Source organism: Gekko japonicus, unplaced genomic scaffold (genome assembly GCF_001447785.1).
Source record: "Gekko japonicus isolate JY-2015 unplaced genomic scaffold, Gekko_japonicus_V1.1 scaffold1573, whole genome shotgun sequence".
NCBI classification, from domain to species: Eukaryota; Metazoa; Chordata; class Lepidosauria; order Squamata; family Gekkonidae; genus Gekko; species Gekko japonicus.
The window spans coordinates 46,454-69,537 of record NW_015160887.1 but is presented as its reverse complement, the minus strand read 5'-3'; the positions used below and the strand labels follow the sequence as shown (position 1 = coordinate 69,537).

The 23,084-nt window shown below is 46.1% G+C and overlaps 1 protein-coding gene across 1 annotated transcript in view; it reads right to left on the bottom strand.

Moving 5' to 3' along the window:
• Window positions 1-23,084, bottom strand: part of LOC107120677 (collagen alpha-1(II) chain) — a 119,769-nt gene that overhangs the window by 52,471 nt on the left and 44,214 nt on the right. Inside the window, exons 19-25 of the mRNA XM_015423445.1 lie at window positions 17,346-17,444; window positions 13,008-13,052; window positions 12,693-12,791; window positions 9,265-9,318; window positions 4,453-4,560; window positions 2,848-2,901; window positions 2,483-2,581 (exon numbers count right to left, since the gene is read on the bottom strand). Of these exons, the coding sequence (XP_015278931.1) occupies window positions 2,483-2,581; window positions 2,848-2,901; window positions 4,453-4,560; window positions 9,265-9,318; window positions 12,693-12,791; window positions 13,008-13,052; window positions 17,346-17,444 (558 nt within the window). The remainder of the gene's footprint in view (window positions 1-2,482; window positions 2,582-2,847; window positions 2,902-4,452; window positions 4,561-9,264; window positions 9,319-12,692; window positions 12,792-13,007; window positions 13,053-17,345; window positions 17,445-23,084) is intronic.

The following is a 23,084-nucleotide window of genomic DNA, read 5'->3' as shown; positions in this document are numbered from 1 at the left end:
TCCTCCCTCCAGCTCTGATTCAGCAGGTGAAAGTCAGTTGGCTGCTCCCAGCCCTCCGGGATCACCTGCACCTTTGGAATGCCATAGAAGAAGGCTGAGAGCAGAGTTACAGGCTAGACAGCGAAGTGCATGCCTCCTGGATCAACGCCAGCTGCCTGCTGATAATGAAGATGAGTCTCTGCAGGACTGTTCCTGAGTAGCTGGCTGTATGCATGATGCTTGGACGTGTGGCTATAAAGTCTCTTTTGGGCGTGGATGCAACATGTAGTTTAGATGCTGAACTGCTGACACTGCCTTGACTGGTTTCTGGAAACCTGACCTCAGCCTGAACAACACTGCCTTGATTGCCTTCTGAAACCCTGACCTTGGACTGCATGGTACTGGACTCCAGAAGCCTCCTCTGGCCTTGTTATTTTGAGAAGCAGAAGGAGACACTGTAACTTGATACTCAAAGCCTGCAAGCCAGTACAGCTGTCTGGAGATTAACAATACCTGATTTCCAGGTGCCAGGTGGAGGTTGGCAGCCCTACACATCCCTAGTTCAATCTGCCATATCAATTGAAAAATGTCAGTTTATGTACTGAACACTTTATACTTCAGGGTAGGGACAAAGCCCAAACCCTTATTAAGAATGTTGCACTCCTCCTGAGTAATATTCCTGGATGAGAAACAACTAAATCTGTCCTCTGTAAGAGCAGCAAGTCCAGGTGGGAACAGACCCTCTTGTGACTAGTATGCATTGTGTGGGATTGCAGACCCCCCAAAATGAGCCAACAGGTCCTCACTTTCAAACTGTGTGGAATCTTCTTGGTATTCATTACTCTCATTGTCTGCTCATGCAAGCCAGTCCCTTCTGGAACTCCCCCCCCACACACACTACAGACAATTCCTTCTCCAAAGGTCTTTGGTGCCTTTAAAAAAATTAAATCTGTTCCCTGTGCATATATATTAAGAACCTAAGAAAAACCTTCCTGGATCAGACCGGTGGTCTATCTAATCCAGCATCCTGTCTCACAAAGGGCCAACCAGTTCTTCTGGAGGTCCAGCAACAGGCAATAGAGGTCAAGGCCTTCCCCTGCTGTTGCCTGATAGCACTAGGATTAAGAGGTTGACTCCCTCTGAACATGAAGGTTCTCTTTAGTTCCGCACGGCCTGTAAGACAGAGATGTTCTGCCAGGCCCAGGGGTCATTTCCTGCGAGAGCGCACAGGAGCGGAGCTCCGGCAATAAGGAGCCCAGGGGGCGGGCACGTGCAACAAGCCCGCCCTCTGCTCCCAGCAGCCCTCAGTTGGGCCACGAGGAGCAAGAAGCAGCCAGGTAGTTGCAGAGCCCCCCCCTTCCAGCCCGCCTTCAGGTACAAGCTCTCCCTCCTCTGTGAGGGCAGATCTGTGCGTTCCCCCCCCCCCATAGCTAACAATCCAAAACAGTCCAGTGGCACCTTTAAGACCAAGTTTTATTCGGGTACAAGCTCTCCCTCCTCTGCGAAGACAGATCTGCACATTCCCCGTCCCCCAATAGCTAGCAATCCAAAACAGTCCAGTGGAGCCTGAATGGTGGGTGTTGCCTTCTGACACACTTCCAGTGATGTCAAGGGGTGTGGCATATGCAAATAATTTATGCTAATGAGTTATGCTAATGAGCTCCTGCACCTCTTTTTCTACGAAATGAACCCTGGCCAGGCCTATGGTTGAGGACAGCAATGGTTTGTCATCAAGCCTGGCCTCTGTTACCTGCTCCCCCCGGGGGGAGAAGGAGTATAAATTGGTTTCTAACGCCACCTGAACTAGTTGTGATTTGTACTGTATTGTTTTAATCGCTTAATTGTTTTAACCAAATTTAATTTACTATTGATTCATTCGTATATGTATTTACTGAATGTTGTGAACCACCCTGAGCCCTTCGGGGGGAGGGTGTTCTACAAAGAAAATAAATAAATAAATACCCCCATAAAATCATTATCATTGACCACTATCTGTTTTAACTGTTTTGTATGGATCCTTATGACTGTTAACTGCCCTGAATATTTAGTGTTAAATAGGAAAGCAAGGTAAGAATATTCCAGTGAAACAAAATGACTTCCTGAGTTAAGGGTATGTAGGCTTACAGTGAGAGATGCCTTTGTACCTGAAGCAAAAGAGCCCGTCATGACTCTTCCTTATTCTCTGCCGGCACCCTCTCTGGAATCCACTCCAGACACAAACAATCGGTGCTTTGTAGGGAGTCCAGCCCTTCAATGAACAGCTGCCAGTTTCAAGTTCGAGACTGAACTCTGAGGAGCCCTGGGTCCTTCCGCTTAGTATCCCAAGCAGCGGCTTCTCCATGAAGGCAGACTTTCTCGGGATGCGAGGGAATATTTCCCAGTGATGAGGAGGTACCAGATTGGTTTGTCACGGCATCTGAAGATTCTTGGGATCCTTTCATACATCCTGCCCTCCCCCACCCAACCTGCCGTGCAGGCTGTCCAGTTCCACTCTGCATCTTACCCGAGCACCAGGGAGGCCGGGCTCTCCTGGACGTCCAGGATCTCCGCCGGCTCCTTTGGGGCCCCCAAGGCCAGGAGGACCACGTTCCCCAGGAGCACCCTGTTCAGAGAAGAGTAGACGAGAAATATATTACCCCAAAGCCTACCTGTCGGGTATCAGAATACATCCCTCCCTGCCGGATTGGAACTGATGACATACAACCCAAATCTAACACTTCAACCACTTCTAACAGCTATCAAAGAACTGCATGCAATTACAGAGAAAGAAACAAACAACAAAATGCAATTTAAATTCACGCTGAGCACCCTCCCTCCCTTGACTGATCTTTCACTCACCTGAAGGGGCAAGTAGGTTTAGACACTCACCTTGGGACCAGCTAATCCATCTTGACCTGGGAAACCACGATTTCCAGGGGAGCCCTAAGAATAAGAAAATGATCAGAATGATATCAAGAAGGTTAAGGAATGCAGCAGTCTGGGGAATAAAGGATGACTCTCACGACTAGCGATAAGTTAAAATAGGGATCTTTAACATCTTCCATTTGAGGGGGGGGGAATACATGGCTGTTTTCAAGAAGCAGCAGCAGACTCAAGAACCTGCCAGCGATGGAGCAGAAGGGGGACAGAATCCTACAATGAAGGAATAATAATCCGAAGCCAGTCTTCTAAGGCTTGACTGCTGGGATCCTCCGGAGTAAACTGCAATGAGCAGTGTGTGCATAAAGGGCCAATGTTTCCTGGACTGCTGGTTGGAGTCATCCTGAATCGAAATAATGCAACCATTATAGATTGTAACTCTCAAAGTTTGCACACCAGTAAACCTTAGTAGCTTCAGGGACACTTTGCATATTGCGTTGCTATACTTAAGGGATTGTAACAGTACCACTAAAATCATTAAAAAGGGGATGTGATTTTTTTTATTTAAATGTTTGCAATATGACTCTTTGTCAAGGAAATATGACTGGCTGTTGCTCCCTTTGACGAGCAAGTCCAGGTTTGCTTCTGTGTAAACATGAGAGTTGGTCCTTGGGAGTGTCGAGTTTGTGTTATAAGAGATACCTATGCTGGGAATCTCAAGGCGAGTCTTCAGAAAGAAGTACAGGGGGTAAAGTGTAATCCCAAGGATGGTGTCAATATGGCAACTGCATTTAAAAGAGGAGGCCATTTTGGATGCGGCACCAAATCGTAACGCTGCCACCATACTCTGCCTTGGATAGCTATTTCCTGGGCTCAGCAGATTGTCTTTGCCTAACCTCACTTTCATGTCATGTCATAAACTTCACACTTCTGCAGCCCAGCAGCAGACTCTCATCTACCTCTTCTCGGCCTTTCACAATCCCAGGGCTGAAATGTTCTTGGTCCTCCTCAGTAAGCTTCTCCCCTTCCACTTGTATGCTTTTCCTTCTCTGTTTAAACAGCTTCCGAGCACACTTTCTATCTCCCTTCTTTCATCTTCCCTCTGGGCCCACCCGCGACTCCTCCTCATGGCAACACAGCGCCTGAGGGGAGAGGCTGTGGCTCAGTTGGTAAAGCATCTGCTTTGCATGCAGAAGATACCAGGTTCAATCCCCAAGCTCTCCAGTTAAAAGCGTCAGGTAGTAGGTGATGTGAAAGACCTCTGCTTGAGAGAGAGCGGCTGCCAGTCCGAGTAGGCAATACTGACCTGGATAGATCAAAGGTCTGACTCACTGTAAGGCGGCTTCATATGTCCTAGTTCCCCTTCTCACTCCACCACACCCACTCAGTCTAAGCAGCAGCAGCAACTAGCACATGGCACACCAGAGATGCTAGTATGGCTAAACCCTTCTGTCGTGTTTTGCCAAAAATTGTCACCCACTGTGGAGAGCTGTCCTCCAAAGCCTCCTAAGTATGCCTGCCTTACAGTATGGAAGCCAAAGCCCTTCCCCACAGGCAATGGTTCCCTGCTGCTCCTGCAGAAATATCCCCCTGCCCCCGTATGACCTCACTTACCCTCTCTCCAGGTGGCCCAAGGGGTCCGGCAGCTCCTGGCTCACCACGAGCCCCTCGCTTGCCTTCTTCTCCCGCTGGTCCAGGACCGCCTTGTGGGCCTGCAGGGCCCTGAAGAGAAAAAAACACCAGTCTTAGTTGTTCTTAATTACCATTTGTCAACAACAACAAAAAAACCTTTATTGGCATTATACACTAAGGAGAATACAAGACATAAAAAGTAGTCAATGCAGGTAACACAAATCTCGCTTTTTAGAAGCCAGATACAAAAAAGTTGCCTCTATTTCAACAGTTACAGCATTTAAAGGAGTTGTTATTATCAGATTGGCCTATTAAATCCTTTAACAACTGATCTAAATACTTAGCACGAATGTCAGCATAATAATCACAGTACAGAAGGACATTGTCAGTACTTTCTACTTCCTTTCTTCCACAATCACATAGCCTCTGTGCGCAAGGAGTTTTGGAAAATCTCCCTTGAAGTACTGCAGAGGGCAACACATTAAAACATGCTAACATATAAGCTCTGCGAATACATGGATCATTGATGGAGAAAAAATATGTTGCTATCAACCCCACAGGAGGGATCCCTAATCTCAGAGGAGAACACCTACCAGAGGCACAGCTACGTAGTTCTTGCAACTCGATATCCAAGAGTCTTTGTTTAAGTAAAATTACCATTTGTCTTTGTATGCCAACAGTTACTGCCCAAACAGTACATTTGTGCACACAGGCAGCAAAGTCTGTATTTATTTATTTTTGTATTTTTATGTGCGTGTGTGTGTGCACACCTGGAAGTCATGGCGACCTCTGGTAACTGACCCCTACTGGTTCTTCACCCAAAGAGTGATTAACACATGGAATTCACTGCCACAGGAAGTGGTGGCGGCTACAAGCATGGACGGCTTCAAAAGGGAATTAGATAAGCATATGGAGCAGAGGTCCATCAGTGGCTATTAGCCACAAGGTATAGATAGGGGCTCTGGGGCAAGTGATGCTCTGTCTTCTTGGTGCTTGGGGGGGGTCAACAGTGGGAGGGCTTCTAATGTCCTGGCCCCACTGGTGGACCTCCTGATGGCACCTGGTATTTTTGGCCACTGTGTGATACAGAGTGTTGGACTGGATGGGCCTTTGGCCTGATCCAACATTGGCGTCTCTTATGTTCTTATGATAAGTCTGTGGTACCGAATGAGCCCTTTAGCAGGTAATACCTCTAATATCAAATGTTCAGGGAGCATGGAATATGTAAGGGTGCTTCTCAGGATTGGTAGAACTCATTTAACATTTAAATAAACGTGAGAGGGGGGAAAGACAACTGTTTGTTGTGTTATGTGATGTCCAGTTGCTTCCGACTTAAGGAAGCCCTATGAGTTTAATGACCTCTGAAATGTCCTGTCCTTAACTAGCCTTGCTCAGGTCTTGCAACCCGAAGGCCGTGGCTCTGGCAAAAACAATCCAACAGACCAGGAAAACTAATATTTCAAAGACAACTCTTTTTTTTTTTTTTGTAAAGTTAAGTTTGCCGGGGCTGTTGCAGTGCATGTCCCATTTTCTTCCTTGGATAAAGACGACGTCAGACATTGGGAAATGCAAATCAATCCTCATGACTGTTGAATGGACGATCACGACTGTGAATCTCAGACGTTAATCTGGAGCACGTCGGAAAGGTTAGAAAGCTAACAGCATAACCTTCGTTTAAGGTTAAGGGGTGTGGCCATCTCCAATGTGCATATCTAAACCTCTGTATGCATAGCACAGGATAGCTCCAGCTCATCAGATCTCCGAAGCGAAGCAGGGTCAGCCCTGGTTAGGACTTGGACGGAAGACCACCAAGGAATACCAGAGTCGCTAAGCAGAGGCAGGCAATGGCAAACCACCTCTGAGTGTCTCTATGGGGTCACTATAAGTCAGATGTGACTTGACAGCAAAAAAAAAAAAAGGCTTTCACAGCACTGAGCCGGCTCTTTTCCTATACACTGCCTGTTGTTGGGGTACAGGATGACACTTCATGCCTTAGAAAGTCAGTTCTCTTTCACTTTACATCCATACTGGTATTAAACCGAGCTAGCGCTTGTATCTTTGCTTTGTGCTGCAACGCAGCAACAACAACCATTGTCAAGACAGGCATTTTTAATGACCAAGTGAAGCTGATGTGTGTGCATAATCCATTAGCAGCTCAGTTATGGAGGTCTGGATACCTGATACATGTACCAGAACTAATATCCAAGAGTCTTTGTTTAAGTAAAATTACCATTTGTCTTTGTATGCCAACAGTTTCTGCCCAAACAGTACATTTGTGCACACAGGCAGCAAAGTCTGTATTTATTTATTTTTGTATTTTTATGTGCGTGTGTGTGTGCACACCTGGAAGTCATGGCGACCTCTGGTAACTGACCCCTACTGGGGGCCTGGAGTATATTCAGAGAGGTGGCTGAATAAAGCCTGCCCCCGCCTCCCGGCTCCGGTATTCCAAGGAGTTCTCCCTTCCAAGTACTTGCCAGAGTCAACCCTGCTGAGCTTCCGATGAGATCGGGCTTGCCTGGGCTATCCAGGTCGAGGCAGGCAGCAGAGTCTTGACGAGAAGCAACTTTGGTTCGGGAGGCAGCAAATGGAAGCCCTTTATCCTGCCCACTTTTAGTTACCGGAAAGAGGGTTGAACTATTCACAGCCAGCTGAGTCTTAACACTCAAGGATGTTGATTAACACATGGAATTCACTGCCACAGGAGGTGGCGGCGGCTACAAGCATGGACAGCTTCAAAAGGGAATTAGATAGGCATATGGAGCAGAGGTCACCCAGTTAGAGGGAGTATCGGCCACAAGCTATGGATAGGGACTCTGGGGCAGGTGAGGCTCTGTATTCTTGGTGCTTGGGGGGGGGGGGCAACAGTGGGAGTGCTTCTAGTGTCCTGGCCCCACTGGTGGACCTCCTGATGGCACCTGGTATTTTTGGCCACTGTGTGATACAGAGTGTTGGACTGGATGGGCCTTTGGCCTGATCCAACATTGGCGTCTCTTATGTTCTTATGATAAGTCTGTGGTACCGAATGAGCCCTTTAGCAGGTAATACCTCTAATATCAAATGTTCAGGGAGCATGGAATATGTAAGGGTGCTTCTCAGGATTGCTAGAACTCATTTAACATTTAAATAAACGTGAGAGGGGGGAAGACAACTGTTTGTTGTGTTATGTGATGTCCAGTTGCTTCCGACTTAAGGAAGCCCTATGAATTTAATGACCTCTGAAATGTCCTGTCCTTAACTAGCCTTGCTCAGGTCTTGCAACCTGAAGGCCGTGGCTCTGGCAAAAACAATCCAACAGACCAGGAAAACTAATATTTCAAAGACAAATCTTTTTTTTTTGTTGGTAAAGTTAAGTCTGCAGTGCATGTCCCATTTTCTTCCTCGGATAAAGACAACGTCAGACATTGGGAAACGCAAATCAATCCTCATGACTGTTGAATGGACGATCACGACTATGAATTTCAGACGTTAATCTGGAGCACGTCAGAAAGGTTAGAAAGCTAACAGCATAACCTTCGTTTAAGGTTAAGGGGTGTGGCCATCTCCAATGTGCATATCTAAACCTCTGTATGCATAGCACAGGATAGCTCCAGCTCATCAGATCTCCGAAGCGAAGCAGGGTCAGCCCTGGTTAGGACTTGGACGGGAGACCACCAAGGAATACCAGAGTCGCTAAGCAGAGGCAGGCAATGGCAAACCACCTCTGAGTGTCTCTATGGGGTCACTATAAGTCAGATGTGACTTGACAGCAAAAAAAAGAAAAGACTTTCACAGCACTGAGCCGGCTCTTTTCCTATACACTGCCTGTTGTTGGGGTCACAGGATGACACTTCATGCCTTAAAGAGTCAGCTCTCTTTCACTTTACATCCATACTGGTATTAAACCAGTATGGATGTAAACCAGGGGAGATCCAGGCCCTGCAGGATCTTATGCAGTTCCGCAGGGCCTGCAAGATGGAGCTCTTCCACCAGGCTTTTGAGTAGGAGCCCCCCCGCCCCACCACCACTATACTACCATCATGGTGGGCTGGATGAAGCCCTGAGTATTTTTGAAACATCTGAACATGGAAGAAACCCTGGCCGTCAACTTGCAACTTGGAACTCGGACATTCAATCCGTCATCTTTGGACTATGACATCATTGAGCACTTCCTTTGTATAGGAATTTAAGATGTATTATGTTTTTAAATTTATTATGTATTTATGTTTTTAGTATGGTGAGGCTTTGCCTCGCCTCTGTAAGCCGCCCTGAGCCTATGGGGAGGGCAGGGTATAAATGTGAATAATAAATAAATATATATAAATAAACCAAGCTAGTGCTTGTATCTTTGCTTTGTGCTGCAACGCAGCAACAACCATAGTCAAGACAGGCATTTTTAATGACCAAGTAAAGCTGATATGTGTGCATAAGGGCTGTCTGTGGGACATAATCCATTATCAGCTCAGTTATGGAAGTCTGGATACCTGATACATGTACCAGAACATTTACCCCAACCAAAACCTGCACCCTGGGGCAAGTTCTGATCAGGGAAACGGTGCAGGGGAAGGGTTATATCCTTCCTCCCTTCATGCTGCGGTCCTGATCCTAACTGGGCTGGTCTGTGCACCTGAAAATTAAACTTAGAAACGAAACACTGGGAGTTCTGTTTATGAAACTCCCAACATCCTGTGTACATGAGCGAAGGGGGAATGAGTCTAAAGGGCAGTATAAGACTGAGACTGAACAGTGGGCAAAAACCCTGCAACTTGAATGCCAGACTACTTACTTAATGAAGTCACATTGTTAGATACTTACGGGTTCGCCCTTGGGACCCTGTTCACCTTTGAAGCCTGCAATGCCGGGTTCTCCCTGCAGAGGAATAACAAAGAAAACCAGAAACTGATTAGGTGTCTCAAAATCACAAAAGCCTGGGTCTCCCGGATCGTAGCCCTACTCTCTCACCACTACACCACACCGGCTCCCCCTTGTGGTGATGCAAATCTGCCTCTTCTTTTAGTAGCCAAAGATATAGAGTCACTGGGCTGAGCCCAGCCTTCAACTGGGGTTTGCCTAATTTTATATCCCTACATGCTGAGTTTTCTCGTGTTTCTCCCACCCCACTTTTTTTTTGGGGGGGGGACAGGGACTAAAGAGCTCTTAAGTAGTCATCGCAGATGACATCACCAGGTGACCAGGAGCTACCACAAATCTAAGATGATAAGATGAGCTTTGCGTGATCAGAGGAAGAGTCCAGGTAGCCCAGCACCCTGTTTTCATCAGCAGCCAGCCAAATGCCTCTGGAAAGCCCACCAGCAGGAAATTTATTTGTTTCTTTATAATTTGAATTTATAAAGTGCCCTCCCCTGAGTACACAAGGCTCGGGGCAGTGGACAACAAAAAGTAAAGACATTCATAAATAATAGGACAACTTAGATGATGCATAAATAATAAATAGATAAAATAAAACAGTCTCGGGTGGTGCAGCATGCCAATCGTGCATCTGCCTCGCGGGGGACAAGAGCCTTTGCCTGCTGATTGTTCTCCTGCAACTGGTACATTGCTGCCCTTTTTGAATGCATTTGCATTTATTTATTTATTCATATCCTGCTTTACTCCCCTGTTGGGACTCAACTGCGGCTTAGAACACTACTTGCCCCGTCCCCATTTTCTCACAACAATCCTGTGAGGTAGGCCAGTTGAGAGATGGGCCAAAGGCCCAAGGTCACCCAGCAAACATCCATGGTAGTACCCACTATGCCACGCCAGCTCTCATTGCATCTAGACGTGGAGGTTCCATGTGGCTGTCATGGATAACAGTCACATCAGTCCCTCCTTGAAAATCCCCCTTTATGGCCACCCACTAACACATATTGTGGCTGTGAATTCAAAAAAGAATTATACACTGTGTGGTAAAAGGACTATTCTGGGTCAGGCCTCAGACTATGACCTGTGAATCGCACTGCATGACTCTGGCTGTGTTCACACACACTAAGCCACTTTCAAGCCACTTTCAATGCACTTTCCAACTGGATTTTGCCAGCTCACACAGTAAAATCCAGTTGGAAAGTGCACTGAAAGTGGATTATTTAGTGTGTGTGTGTGACCGCAGCCCCTGAGTTCTTGTATTGTGAAGAACAGAGGGGGGAAAATCTATTCACTTTTTCTACGTTATTTCTAATTTTATCAAGTCTCTCATGTTTCTCTCTTAGTAGTCTTTCACCTACACCAAAAACACCTTAGCTGTTTCCTTATAGGGAAGGTAGTCTTTACCCCTTTGGTTATACTGGTCACTCCTTTCTGCTTATTTTCTACCTCTAACCACATCTTTTTAATATACTCAAAATGAGGCAACACCGCAGATTTGCACAAAGGCGTTATAAAGCTGGCCAGTTTATTTTCAGTTCCTTCCCTAAAAATCCCTTACTAACCTTCATATGTCAGTTACCCCTAGAATGTCAACTTGTCAACTGTGTTAACTTGCAATGCAATCCCAATCAGATCGAAACACTTCTGAGGCCCCGGTCACACGGAGGATTTGCCGTGGGACAGGCACGAATGTCGGGCGGAGTATATGGGCGCGATCATAAGGACACATCTGGCAAGCGTAGCACACCCATCACTGACCCGTAGCATCCGCCCGAAGATCCGGAGTTAAAAAATACCCGGGAAAGCCTACTAGCAAATGGTTTGCTACAGGCCATCGACAGAATACCTAATGTGATCGCTCAAGCGCGCTCCTCTCACCGTGTTGACGGCCACCGGAAACACGCGCCGACAAACAAAACCCCAATTTGCCGTCGTGGCGTCTGATCGCATTTTGGCACGTTATATTGTGTGAAAAGCCACGCAAGATCTTAATTCACCACAGAGAAGCTGGGAAAAGACTAAGGGTGATTTCCCACAAGCGCTGTTCCGTGCTCACTCCTCCCTTTTGCCCCGATAGTACGTGTCAATTTCACACAAGCTGCTGCACGGCTGCATTTTGCCCCGCAGCTTCGTGCGATTTCCCCCGCAGGTCTACTCAATCCTCAAAAAACAGGACTGAGTAGACGCGGGGAAAATCGCACGAAGCTGCGGGGCAAAATGCGGTCGCGCAGCAGCTTGTGTGAAATTGACACGTACCATCGGGCCAAAGAGAAGAGTGAGCGCGGAGCAGCGCTTGTGGGAAATCACCCTAAAACGAGTATTCTCTCTGACCTCACTCTGGGACCAATTTCACACAAGAGATGCTCCGCTGTCCCGCCTCCCTTTGCCCCGCTTCTATTGGTCAATTTCCCACTCGAAGCTGCGCGGCCGCATTTTGACCCACGGCTTCATCCAATTTTCCCTGTGGTTTCGTGATCCTGGGGTTTTTTTTATCACGAAACCGCAAAGAAAATCGGGCGAAGCCGCGGGTCAAAATGCAGCCGCGCAGCTTCGAGTGGGAAATTGACCAATAGAAGCGGGACAAAGGGAGGCGGGACAGCGGAGCAGCTCTTGTGTGAAATCGGTCTGGGTTTTGGATTCACTCAGAAGCAGTGAGGTCCTCTCACCCTTTCTGCATGGCGAGAGACTGATCAGGACCACTGGAATCCTCCGCATATGCCAGAAGACTTGGGGAAGGAACAGGACCAGCGACACCTACCAGTAACGGCTGGCTACCAAGACAAGCCAAAATTTGTGGGCCCAGCTACAAAACTGTGGACTCAGCCACATCCTCCCTCCCATTCATCCTCCAATTCTTTGATAAAATGTGAAATCAAAAGGCAGGGAAATTATTTTTATCAACAGTGTAAAGATGGGACGTGTAACAGTGTGGTCATGAACAGAAGTTATACTCTTCTAGGTCCACTAAAGTCAATGATCTTAGAAGGGTGTAACTCTTCTTATGGTACAGTTGCCAACCTCCAGGTGGGACCTGGAAATATCCCAGAAGTCTCCAGACTATAGAGATCAGTTCCGCTGGAGAAAATGCCTACTTTGTAGAGTGGGTTTTATGGTATTATACCCTGCTGAGGTCCTTCCCCTCCCTAAATCTTACCCTCCCTAGGCTCCATCCCCCCAAATACCCAGGAGTTTCTCAACCCAGAGCTGGCAATCTTATCTTCGGGTGGCACTATTAGGGTGTAGGGTAGGTGGCAGGACTCTGGATCGCTTAGGACAGCACTGTTAGGGCACAGGATAAATGGCAGTACCCTGGATGATCACTTCGGAAAGTTAGGGCACCTTTTCATGTTAGCTTCACATCAGTCTGAGTTTCTTACCGACTGGCCTTTGGGACCCAAAGGCCCAGTTGCACCTTGAGGTCCAGGAGGTCCACGTGGGCCAGGAAAACCAGGAGCGCCTGCAATGCCAGGAGCACCCTGTCAACAGCAGTGAGAAAACAAAACCAAAGGTCAAGGACCAAGAAGTGCAGGTAGCTTGAAGCACAGCCGATCCACCCAGATAACTCACTGTAGAACACAGATCCATGCTCAATACTTTTTCATGGGAGGCGAAGCTCGATACCAGAGGCTATGGAATGTTCCCACCTATCAACTTTCGTCTCTTTCTTCATGCCAACAGAATGTAATACTCACCGCAGATCCTTTGGCACCAGGGATTCCGTCAGTTCCGGGGTTGCCCTGAAAGCAAGAAGAAGATGAAGATGAATGGGGTTGCTCGATCCTTACCTTGCTTCCTTCCAAGAGAGTTGCTCAGGCACAGACTAAGAAAGAAAGCATCTGGGAGCGAAGAGGCACTGTTTTTAGTAAAGGAACAGGGACAGTATGTTGAGTGAGAACGGTGAGGCTGGAAAGGGAGAGGCTCAAAGACACTGGTATCGATGTTCGCTGACAACAGGTGTCAGTACACCTAAGATACCTCTAGATAAGCCAATTATATGGTCAGCAATATTAAGAAAACAGTACAGTCCGCACACCCTGACCTGGATAGCCCAGGCTAGACCAATCCCAACAGATCTCAAAAGCTAAGCAGGGTTGGCCCTGGTCGGTATTTGGAAAGGAGACCTACCAAGGAATACCAGGGTTGTGATGTGATGGCAGGCAACGACAAACCACCTCTGAATGTCTCTCGCCTTAAAACCCCATGGGATTGCCGTAAGTCAGCTGTGACTTGAAGGCACAAAAAATGTATTTCACCATAGATCTCTTCTGTAAGGAAAGCGGCATGGTGTAGCCCAAACTCATCAGATCTTGGAAGCTAAGCAGGGTCAGCACTTGGGAGGGAGACCACTAAGGAAGGCTCTGCAGAGGAAGGCAATGGACAACCGCCTCTGCTTCTCTCTTGCCTTGAAGGCCCCTTGCTTGGGGTTGCCATAAGTCAGTTCTGACTTGATAGCGCTTGCGCATGTATGTAAGGGGAGGGGCTGTTTTCTGACCTTCTACAGAGGAAGGCAACCAAGATCATTAAGGGGTTGGAGCACCTTCCCTATGAGGAAAGGCTGAAGAGTCTGGGACTTTCCAGTTTAGAAGACAAAGGGGGTCATGATAGAGGTTTATAAAATTATGTGTGGGTTGGAGAGAGTTGACACAGAGAAATTTTTCTCCCTCTCCCAAAATACTAGAAGTTGAGGGCATCCAATGAAGCTGATGGGCAGTAGGTTCAGGATGGACAAAAGGAAATATTCCTTTACACGGAGAGTGATTAAAATGTGGCATTCGCTGCCAGAGGATGCAGAGATGGCCACAGGAATAAACAGCTTTAAAGGGGGATTGTATAGATTCATGGAGGATGTCTATTACTAGCTACTAGTCATGGTGCCTGCCTGAGGCACTAAACCTCTGAATCCCAGAGCCAGGAGGCAACATAAGGGGAACACCTCATTCTCTATGTCCTGTTGTTGACTGCCCAGAGGAACTGATTAGCCACTGTGCGGGGCAGGATGCTGGACCAGATGAACTATTGGTCTGATCCAGCAGGGCTCTTCTTATGTTCTTACGTCCCCCCAGCAAGAAGGATCTGAAGAAGTGTGCATGCGCACGAAAGCTTATACCTTGAATAAAACTTTGTTGGTCTTAAAGGTGCCACCGGACTCAAACTTTGTTCTGCTGCTTCAGACTAACACAGCTACTCCACCTGAATCTATCCCCCAGCAAGATCAGCAAAAACACACAAAAATGGCTGGTGTGTGCATGTCCCTGCACATAAATCTAAGCTGACAATTGTGACAGAGCAAATCAAACACAGCAGTGCATTGCTACAGAGGGGCCCTGTTCTAAACATATCTTAAGAAGCACAAAAGAGCACTTATATGTACCCAGTGTGGCATCAGCAAGGATGGCTCTACCAGAGGGTCAGATTTTGGAATCCCGTTGACAGGCAGAAATTTGCCGGTTATATTTTACCATCAACAAAACTTGGCTTTTTTTTTTGTACCTGAGGCACCAAAATAATTCAGGGTATCTTGGGGAGCACACACATGCATGTATACGGAAAAGAGAGTGCTGAGACAAAGGAAGAACCACCAGGGCACCAGAACAGGCAACTATCAGCACAGGCAAATCACGCAGAATAATATCCTGCCCCTCGCTAGTGGGAAGATACAGTTTTGGAAAGCCCCTGGAGGTGGCTTTTAGCACCTGGGACTTCCCCCACAAAATCTGGGAGCAATTGGTTTTTGTGCGAAAAGACTGGGAAAGCAAGAAGCTCTGCTATACAATTAATGTTCAGTCAAATTGCTTTCGTCGAAGGCATGATATACAGACACCAGATGGGAGTTGTGATTAACTCCATATTTCAACTGAGTCCAAAGAAAAGGGATCAGTCCTCTGTGGTCCAGGGCTGGCAATTAATGCAGCCTGAACACCGAAGTTCCCACTGATGTGTCTCCAAGCACAAGAAGCCTACTGTTTGCAGCTTCCCTTATCTGAAATATGCAAAGTAGCCTCACGGAAGCCAGTGTGAGCTCTCAGATCCAATGCAAATTTAACAGCTGGCAAAAATACTGCCTCTCAGTCCATCTCAAAATGATGTTCATTGTGGGGGAATATGATGCAGGGAGCAATCCTACACAGGTCTACTCAGAAGTAAGACCTATGTTATTCAGCGGGGCTTACCCCCAGGCAGGGAAGTGTCTTTAGGATTGCAGCCACAGTTTAGCTGATGTTTGTGCAAGGGTATGCGCCGCTTTGTTATCATAACCATTTTTATTTTATTAATTTTATGAAAACATTTATATCCTGCCTTTCCTTGTGGTTCAAGGAAGTTTACAATGCTAATACAATAATTACACCAGAATCTGGGCTCTGGTTGGATTAATTATCTTATAAAGTACACTACAGAGAACATCCCACACAGATCATGGCAAAGCCCAAATTTTTCCTGTCTAGACTTTCCCCCAGTCCACCATGACATGTACCTTGCTTCCTTATCCCAAGATTTTAAAAAATGCCTGCCATTCATAACATGTGGGCTGCCACTTATCCAAAGACAAGGAAGAGTGAAAATTCTTCCAGGCGTAAGTAAACTTTAACTTTTAATAATCTGGCCAGCAGAGCAGTGAGTGACTGCATCTCTACTTGTGAGTAGATATATATTTTTGTGAGTGTCAGACTTTGCATGGACATGTTGGCAGGTGGAGTCTCAAGTAACAGTTCAGCACTCCCCTCAGGTTCCTTAATATACACCTGATCAGTCCAGAGAAAAACAGTAAAGAAACTAGCTATGCATTGAGAGGTTGTATGAATCCTCCCTTAACACTGCCATCTGCTGGCAGACTTCTATAATTACACCTAGTCATATGCCTTGAGCTTCTATCAAGGCATAAAACTAGGCGTGGGAGTGTCCGGGAGTGTCTGGCAACCAAATGTATTACTTTGATTTATTTAGGTATCTATACCCTGCTTTACTCCCCAACAGGGATCCGCAGTGGCTTACAAAATCAGAAGCATCTGGGAAAGCAGGCAACATTTTAGCATGCATCTGCCTGAGGATGGAAAAACAGCGATCCAGAAAGAGCCAGTGAAGTGCTGCAGAAAGAAGTGTCTACTACAGATCAGGCTGACTTCTGCCATTGACTATGTTTGAAAATACTTTGATATACTTTTTATCAGGTGGGGTAAACTGTACAGGTGGAGTGATTCCCCTGCTTGCTAAGAGGGGGATGTGTTAGCCTGTGTGTGTGCGTGTGTGCATGTGTGTGTGTGAAGTGCCACCAAGTCACTTCTGACGTATGGCGACCCCATAAATTAATGACACGTGGCGGCGGGATCATGCAGATTCCATGAGCCACTGCGCAGTTGCTCCCCGGCACAATCAGATGCCGGGGAGACCAGGGAGAAAGCAACGAGACAGGGTGTGAGCATGCGCAGTTCGGCCAGGGGTCTTGGGTGCGCCGGCGATCCCACAGCCATGCTTGATGCGGCTGTGCTGGTAAGTCCACCTCTGTAGGTGGTTTATTTTAGATGCGGCTTTTCGGCCTGAAAGGCCAGATCGGGGACGGGTGCACAACGTTTCCCAGATGTTGTGGTGGGATCGCGCCCGTTTGCTGCGCCCCCGATCCGTCCCTCTCCCGGCCCAAAGCCTTTCGTGTGACCGGGGCCTGAGTCAACCCATCTCATTTTGGGTCCTCTTTTCCTGCTGCCTTCAACATTTCCTAGCCTAGCCAATCACACAGAAGATCCCGGTAATTATGCAGCCAAAGCTGGATTCTTCATTATTCTGCACGTTCTGCCAAACACAGGCCCAGCCAAACAATGGAGAGCATTTTGTGGTTGGACTGCATGGATTTTTCTTCAAAAAGAAAAAGGGATGCCCATCTTCTGCACAATGTGGGATCAGAGGATGTCAGAATAACGTTCAGCACAGCCTCAGAAGTCTTTTAATTCTGACCTAATAAAGCCAGGCAGTTTTTGTAAACCTCCACCCCACAAGGGCCAAGTGTGTTCTGATTCTTACTTGGAGAACCAGATACTTACTGGAGCTCCTGAAGGCCCAGGTGAGCCGGGGCTTCCAGATTCACCTCGGGATCCTTGAGCGCCCTCGGGGCCACGAGCACCAGTGGGGCCAGCTTCACCCTGCAAAGAGATGGAGAGAAGAACATGAACGCAACATCCCAGCAGTGGTCATTAGGACCCTAGAAGGTCTTACTACGAGCACCCAAGACTGTGTATCACCTGAATGTAGAGCAGAACATACAGCTTTGTAACCTGCAGCAGCAAGAGGGCACTTGGCTGTCACCCCAGTGCTCTTCCTGAAGCCCACTAACCTGTTGGCTGCTGGGCGGTGGCTTTCTGTAGATTCGATCCTTCTAACATTACTGCAGGTCTGTCATACCCTTGCTAAATGCAGATCTGCCCTGAGCCACATGATGTATGAAAGCGTGGACCACCACTAAACACGAGAATGCTGCTACAGTGCCCCAAAATGGTCAGCCCATTTCACATCCTTCTCCAAAGGTCAACCTTTATGCCTTTAGGTCACTCTTTCTACATCAACTGGACTACCAAGAAAACACCTTGCATTTCTGCTATGGAACGCAACATCCTGTAGAGGACTCTGGGAAGTGGACATGCAGAAGCACTGCTGCTCCTTTTGAACTATCAGCATGACCCAGAACACACCTAAAATATCCCAGCATCTGTGCACTGTAGGAGATCTACAGCATGGAGCGGGGGTGCTCTTCTTTCAAAGGAGGGCACAGGCTCAGGGAAGGTTGGCCCACCATTACAGATCTTCTAGATCCCCCTAATAAGCCTGTGAGGAACACCAAGGTTCTGAAAACCACTGCCCCAGTACGAGGGTCTTTATGAAATAAAGAACAATGGGGGAAAAGAGCGCTCTGCAAAGAAATTATCACAATAATTTACAGCTGGAGCAGACCTCAAGTTGTTTTGTTGACTGTGTGATCTTTTCTCTTTTGCAACTTCTTCCATTAAAAAACAATAAAAGGGAAAGAGTACAGTTCCGCGGTGTGGTGCAGTATCTCCAACTAAAAAGCATAAGCTAACAGGAAAGATCTTAAGTCCTTATAGTAAATATCCAGGATTTGGTCAGTAGCGTGGTGCTTCTTCAAAAGATATCTTTCATCAAGTACCCAAAGCTTTAAACAGTGTCTGGAACACCATTTCCACTATGAATCTGAACTGGACACCATTCAGTTTACCTCACCAATATAGCCTGGGTGTCTAGCCTGCCACTCGAATTGGTAAATCAAGAGTTCCAATACAGTGACATATGAAAAGACGGGCTGAGCTATCAATCAGAGTGTTATTCCAGAGGCAAAAAGTACAACTAGCAAATCTGTTCTGAAACCGCTACAAAGCATCAGTCAGTTGCTGTTAAAATACAGGATGGATTCTTACAACCAAACTAATGAGGCAAGGGGATGTGAAGACGTCTGAGAGATGGCAACAGGCTCATGTCCTAGTGTCACCAGACTCCCAGATCCAGATTTCTCACAGCATCCCCTCATGTTTACCCTCAGCCCTGCAAAAACTTCAGGAAGTATTTTGGTGGCAGCACCTTAAGTTAGCTCCCCAGATTATACTGTTTTTCAGAGTTACATACTCCTTACTGATGCTTTTTAATATGTAATGTCTTTCCTCAAAAGCGATCTTTAATATCAGGGTTGCCACCAAAATTACAGAGGTAACTCTAAACCTGTAGAATTAAATTTAAGTACCACAGGGTGTCTTTTACGCATTAAGGATTATACCGTTTGGGTCTGAAGTTCCTACTCTGTGTTCTGTACAAAAGCCAGACATAAATGATGAGTTCTCAATTGCTGTGTGTTTGACTAGGGTTGCCAATCTCCACATGGTACCTGGAGATCTCCTGCTATTGCAATTGATCTCCAGATGACCAAGATCAGTTCCCCCGAGGATGATTCGGAGGGTGGACTCTACGGCATTATACCTTGCTGAGATTCCTCCCCTCCCCAAAACCCACCCTCCCCAGGCTCCACCCACAAAATCTCCAGGTATTTCTCAACCCAGAGCTGACAACCCTGGTGTTTGACACTGAACTGAGATTGTGACATGTGGGAAGGAGCTTCAGCCTTGCCTCCTGTGAAATTTAGCTCTATTGGCCCATTGTTACAGAAATGAACCAGAGAGATTTTTGAGTTTGCACATTTCCTCCCTCCCTCTTTCTCACTATGGCTCAATAGTGGAAGGCTTTGGTAACAAACCACAGTTTGTGTTCATGACTGAAACACAAACTATGGCTTTCTCTTTTCCTTCTAAACCAGGACTTCAAGCCCAGATTCACAATACAATTTAGAATCGTGGTTAAAAGGAAGACCACCTTTTTTTTTATTTCAGATAGATCAATCAATTATGGCTTGCCAGGAAAGCAGAAGTGTTTAATTACCAAGCTGGAAACAATAGGGGAGAGGGAGTGAACAAGTCTGAAGATCCGCTATGCTCATTCTCATAAAAACAAACCCTGGTTTATATTTGCATTATTACTGTTTTTGTGGAAGACCAACCACTCTTTCAAACTGAACTGCCCTGAGCAGCCATACAGTGAACTGGTATGACTGTTATTGTTTCCTCCCAAATAGCTCCACACACTGTACTTCTGTACAGGAGCAAAAGATGTCTAAAATAACATTTCGGGAACAAATTTCTTAATTCCTGGATGGGGCAGAGAGAATGCTACAAATATTTTACCTAGGGTCTTCTTTTTAGAGGACATGTCCTCCTTTTTTTAGTGTCTGTCCTCTTTTGAGCTATTTTTTAAAAACTGATGAAGATGCTCTCTTCTTGGGTTGGAAGGTTAGGAATATAAATGCTCTCTTCTTGGGTTGGAAGTTTAGGAATATTCCTAGTTAGTAGCAATCATTACATCTTAAATAGTAGTGGCATCTAAAATGGGATTTGTCACAGTGATCATTTATCTGACGTAATCAGTCTGGAAATATCTCCTCTTTTTTGCTTTTCAAAATATGGTAACCCTAATTTTACCTCAGCTATTGCTGCTACCTCCTACTATTGCTAATGTTTATTAAGCGGAAGACAAAATATTGAGTTACACCACATAGAACATGGACTGCTCTTTTGTGTCTCCCTTAGCTGGTAGCTTCTTTGTTAGAGTGAATTATTTAATTTCTCCCAACCCCCAATATCTGTTCTAGCTTATCACCCATCAAAAGTGAAACATTAGTTTTCATCTTTCTTTCTTCTATTTCTGTCTTCCCCCGTCCATCTTACTATGGCAAGTGACAGTATTCTCCCTCAACTCAGAAAGGCCCCCCCCCATCTTTTTATAATGAGGACACTGATTGTCATTGAAAGGGCATTGTCAATTCCTGTCAGACATTCCACAAAAGGCCTCAGTTCCCTCTCAACATATACACACACACACACTACACTGCCCCTTCACTGTCTGGTAACCTTAGAAACCAGTCCTGGGGGGAATTAGCAACCTGAAGCCGTACACCACGTGGCAATGGAAATTCCCAAAGGAAGGCCTCTTTCTCTTTTTCTCCTTGCCCTCACAGACCCCACATTAAGGAAACCAAATATGCTGAGATGGAGAGTATTTAGCATTAGGGCCCCTAATGTCTCCGAAAGAGGAGAATTGCCAGAGCAGTTGATTATCTGATGGCCCTGACCCCTCTGGACAAAATCTGAGCTTCCATTCAATCCATGGCAGAATGCCCCCTGGCTTGAATCCAGTCAGAATTTTACCACCGCCCATTTCTATTGCCTGGGCAAGATTAAAACTGAGAAGGACTTCAGCCAGTACCAAGGGAGCATTCTCCCCCTGAATGCCTGTTGCTCCCACAATGAGCTGACCGTTGCATCATGTAACATTTGAAAGGCCTCATAAAAGCATGCAGGATGAGAAATAAAGTGAGTTCTAAACATTATAAGAAGCACTACCAGCTGAAAGGAGGAGTGACTGGGAAATGGGAATTCAGGAGGCCATGTTTCTTTGGCAACATCCAAGGCCAGAGGCTTCAAGATTTCCTACAGTTCTTCATAGTCACAGTTCAGTCTTATGAGCAGGACACCCAGTCAAAGGAATCATTTTGGAAAAGCAATGAGAGTTGTCCTGCCTTCCTTGTGTCTGACTAATGGTTCAATAATCCATTTTTTAAAGTATGAACATTCAAATAGGCCTTTGTAGGAGGTATGCATGCCAAAGGCACAAGTTTATGATTTTGATCTAAGTTCCTAAACCCCACTTTTTTTTTTTTGCAATTTGATCTTGAACACACAAAAGGGTTGGCCTTTAAGCCTTGTTGAGACTCACGCCTCCCACAACGGAAAGCTCTTTTCTCTCCTACAGCATTCCAAAACTGAGACTCTCCCTGCTTCCAAAAGAATGCTTTAACATATTATCAGCAGAGGATGCTCACAAGCTTTACACCAGATCCAATCTCAGTTTCCCTAAAAGCACAATAGTATTTGTGGGTCTTTAAAATGTCACAGTTCTCTGAGTATTATGTATGTTTCCTGTACCGGTTTCACTACTGACTTACCAGGTTTCGAGACCCTCCTGTGCCGGTTTCACTACTGACTTACCAGGTTTCTTCCTAGCCACAGAGCACTCAGCATATTACCTAAGAAATACAATGGTAAGACTGCGCAGAAAGCAGTATGAGAAGACTAAGGTTAGGTTCATTAAAGTGAAACTTGGAGTTCTCCTGAAATCTTGAGACTATCAGTGCCCCTGGAAGAAATGGCAGCTTCAGAGGGGCAGACTTTATGGTATACCACAGAGCCTATGAGAAACCGAAGTCCTAGAGAGATACCACATCCCCACTGAGTTCCTTCACCTCTTCAGGAATTTCCAAAATCAGAATTGGCAAACCTGGAGAAGGTGGAAGCCTAAACTGCTCCAGTGCAGTACACAGCTTCCTCCTGCTCCCACCTCCTAGTTACTCAATCAGAACTAACTATTGTAGTGACTAAACTAGCAATCCAATTTCCATGCTGGCAGAAGGCAAAATAGGCTACCCTAGACTTTTTAAGGAGCTAGAGAAGATCAAGCCAGTTAATCATTTTCTAACTCAGAGTATTCCTCAGATATACACAAAAAAAGCATGAATATTTTAAAGAGCCCTATAGCAAACAGTGTTCCGTGCGCCTTGGTGTTTAGTCATGCCGGCCACATGACCACAGAAATGTCTTCGGACAGCACTGGCTCTTCGGCTTTGAAACGGAGATGAGCACCGCAACCCTAGAGTCGGATTCGACTGGTTTTCGAGCAAGGGAACCTTTACCTTTTTATAGCAAATTATACTAATATAAGAGTTATCACTTAGGGGAAAGTGTGGGTTTCATCAGTTAGGAAAACAGTGAGTCTTGAGGCCTCCTAAATTCAACAGTACTGCACTCTGTCAGGTAGGTTCCTGTCACCACCATACAATCCCGCTTTGATAACCCAACTGGACAACCAAATTGTAGATTGGAATGAAATGGAATGTAATTTCCTCACCCCAATTACTGGGAACTTTTATAAAAATTCAATCTCCTTTTTTCATATGTAGGACAAAAAGCAATAATCAAAAGTTACTCGGAAGAAAATTTCAGAAATGAAGTATCATTTTCCAAAGAAGTCTACTAACAGTTAATGGGTTTTAAAGTCAAGAGATTTGCAATATGGAGATGTTTCGAGACTGAACCTTTTGGCACTCTTAATTTCTAGAGTTTCCTCTGCTTTTCTCCCCACAAGCCACCCCCCCACCCCCGGTTCTCTTTCCC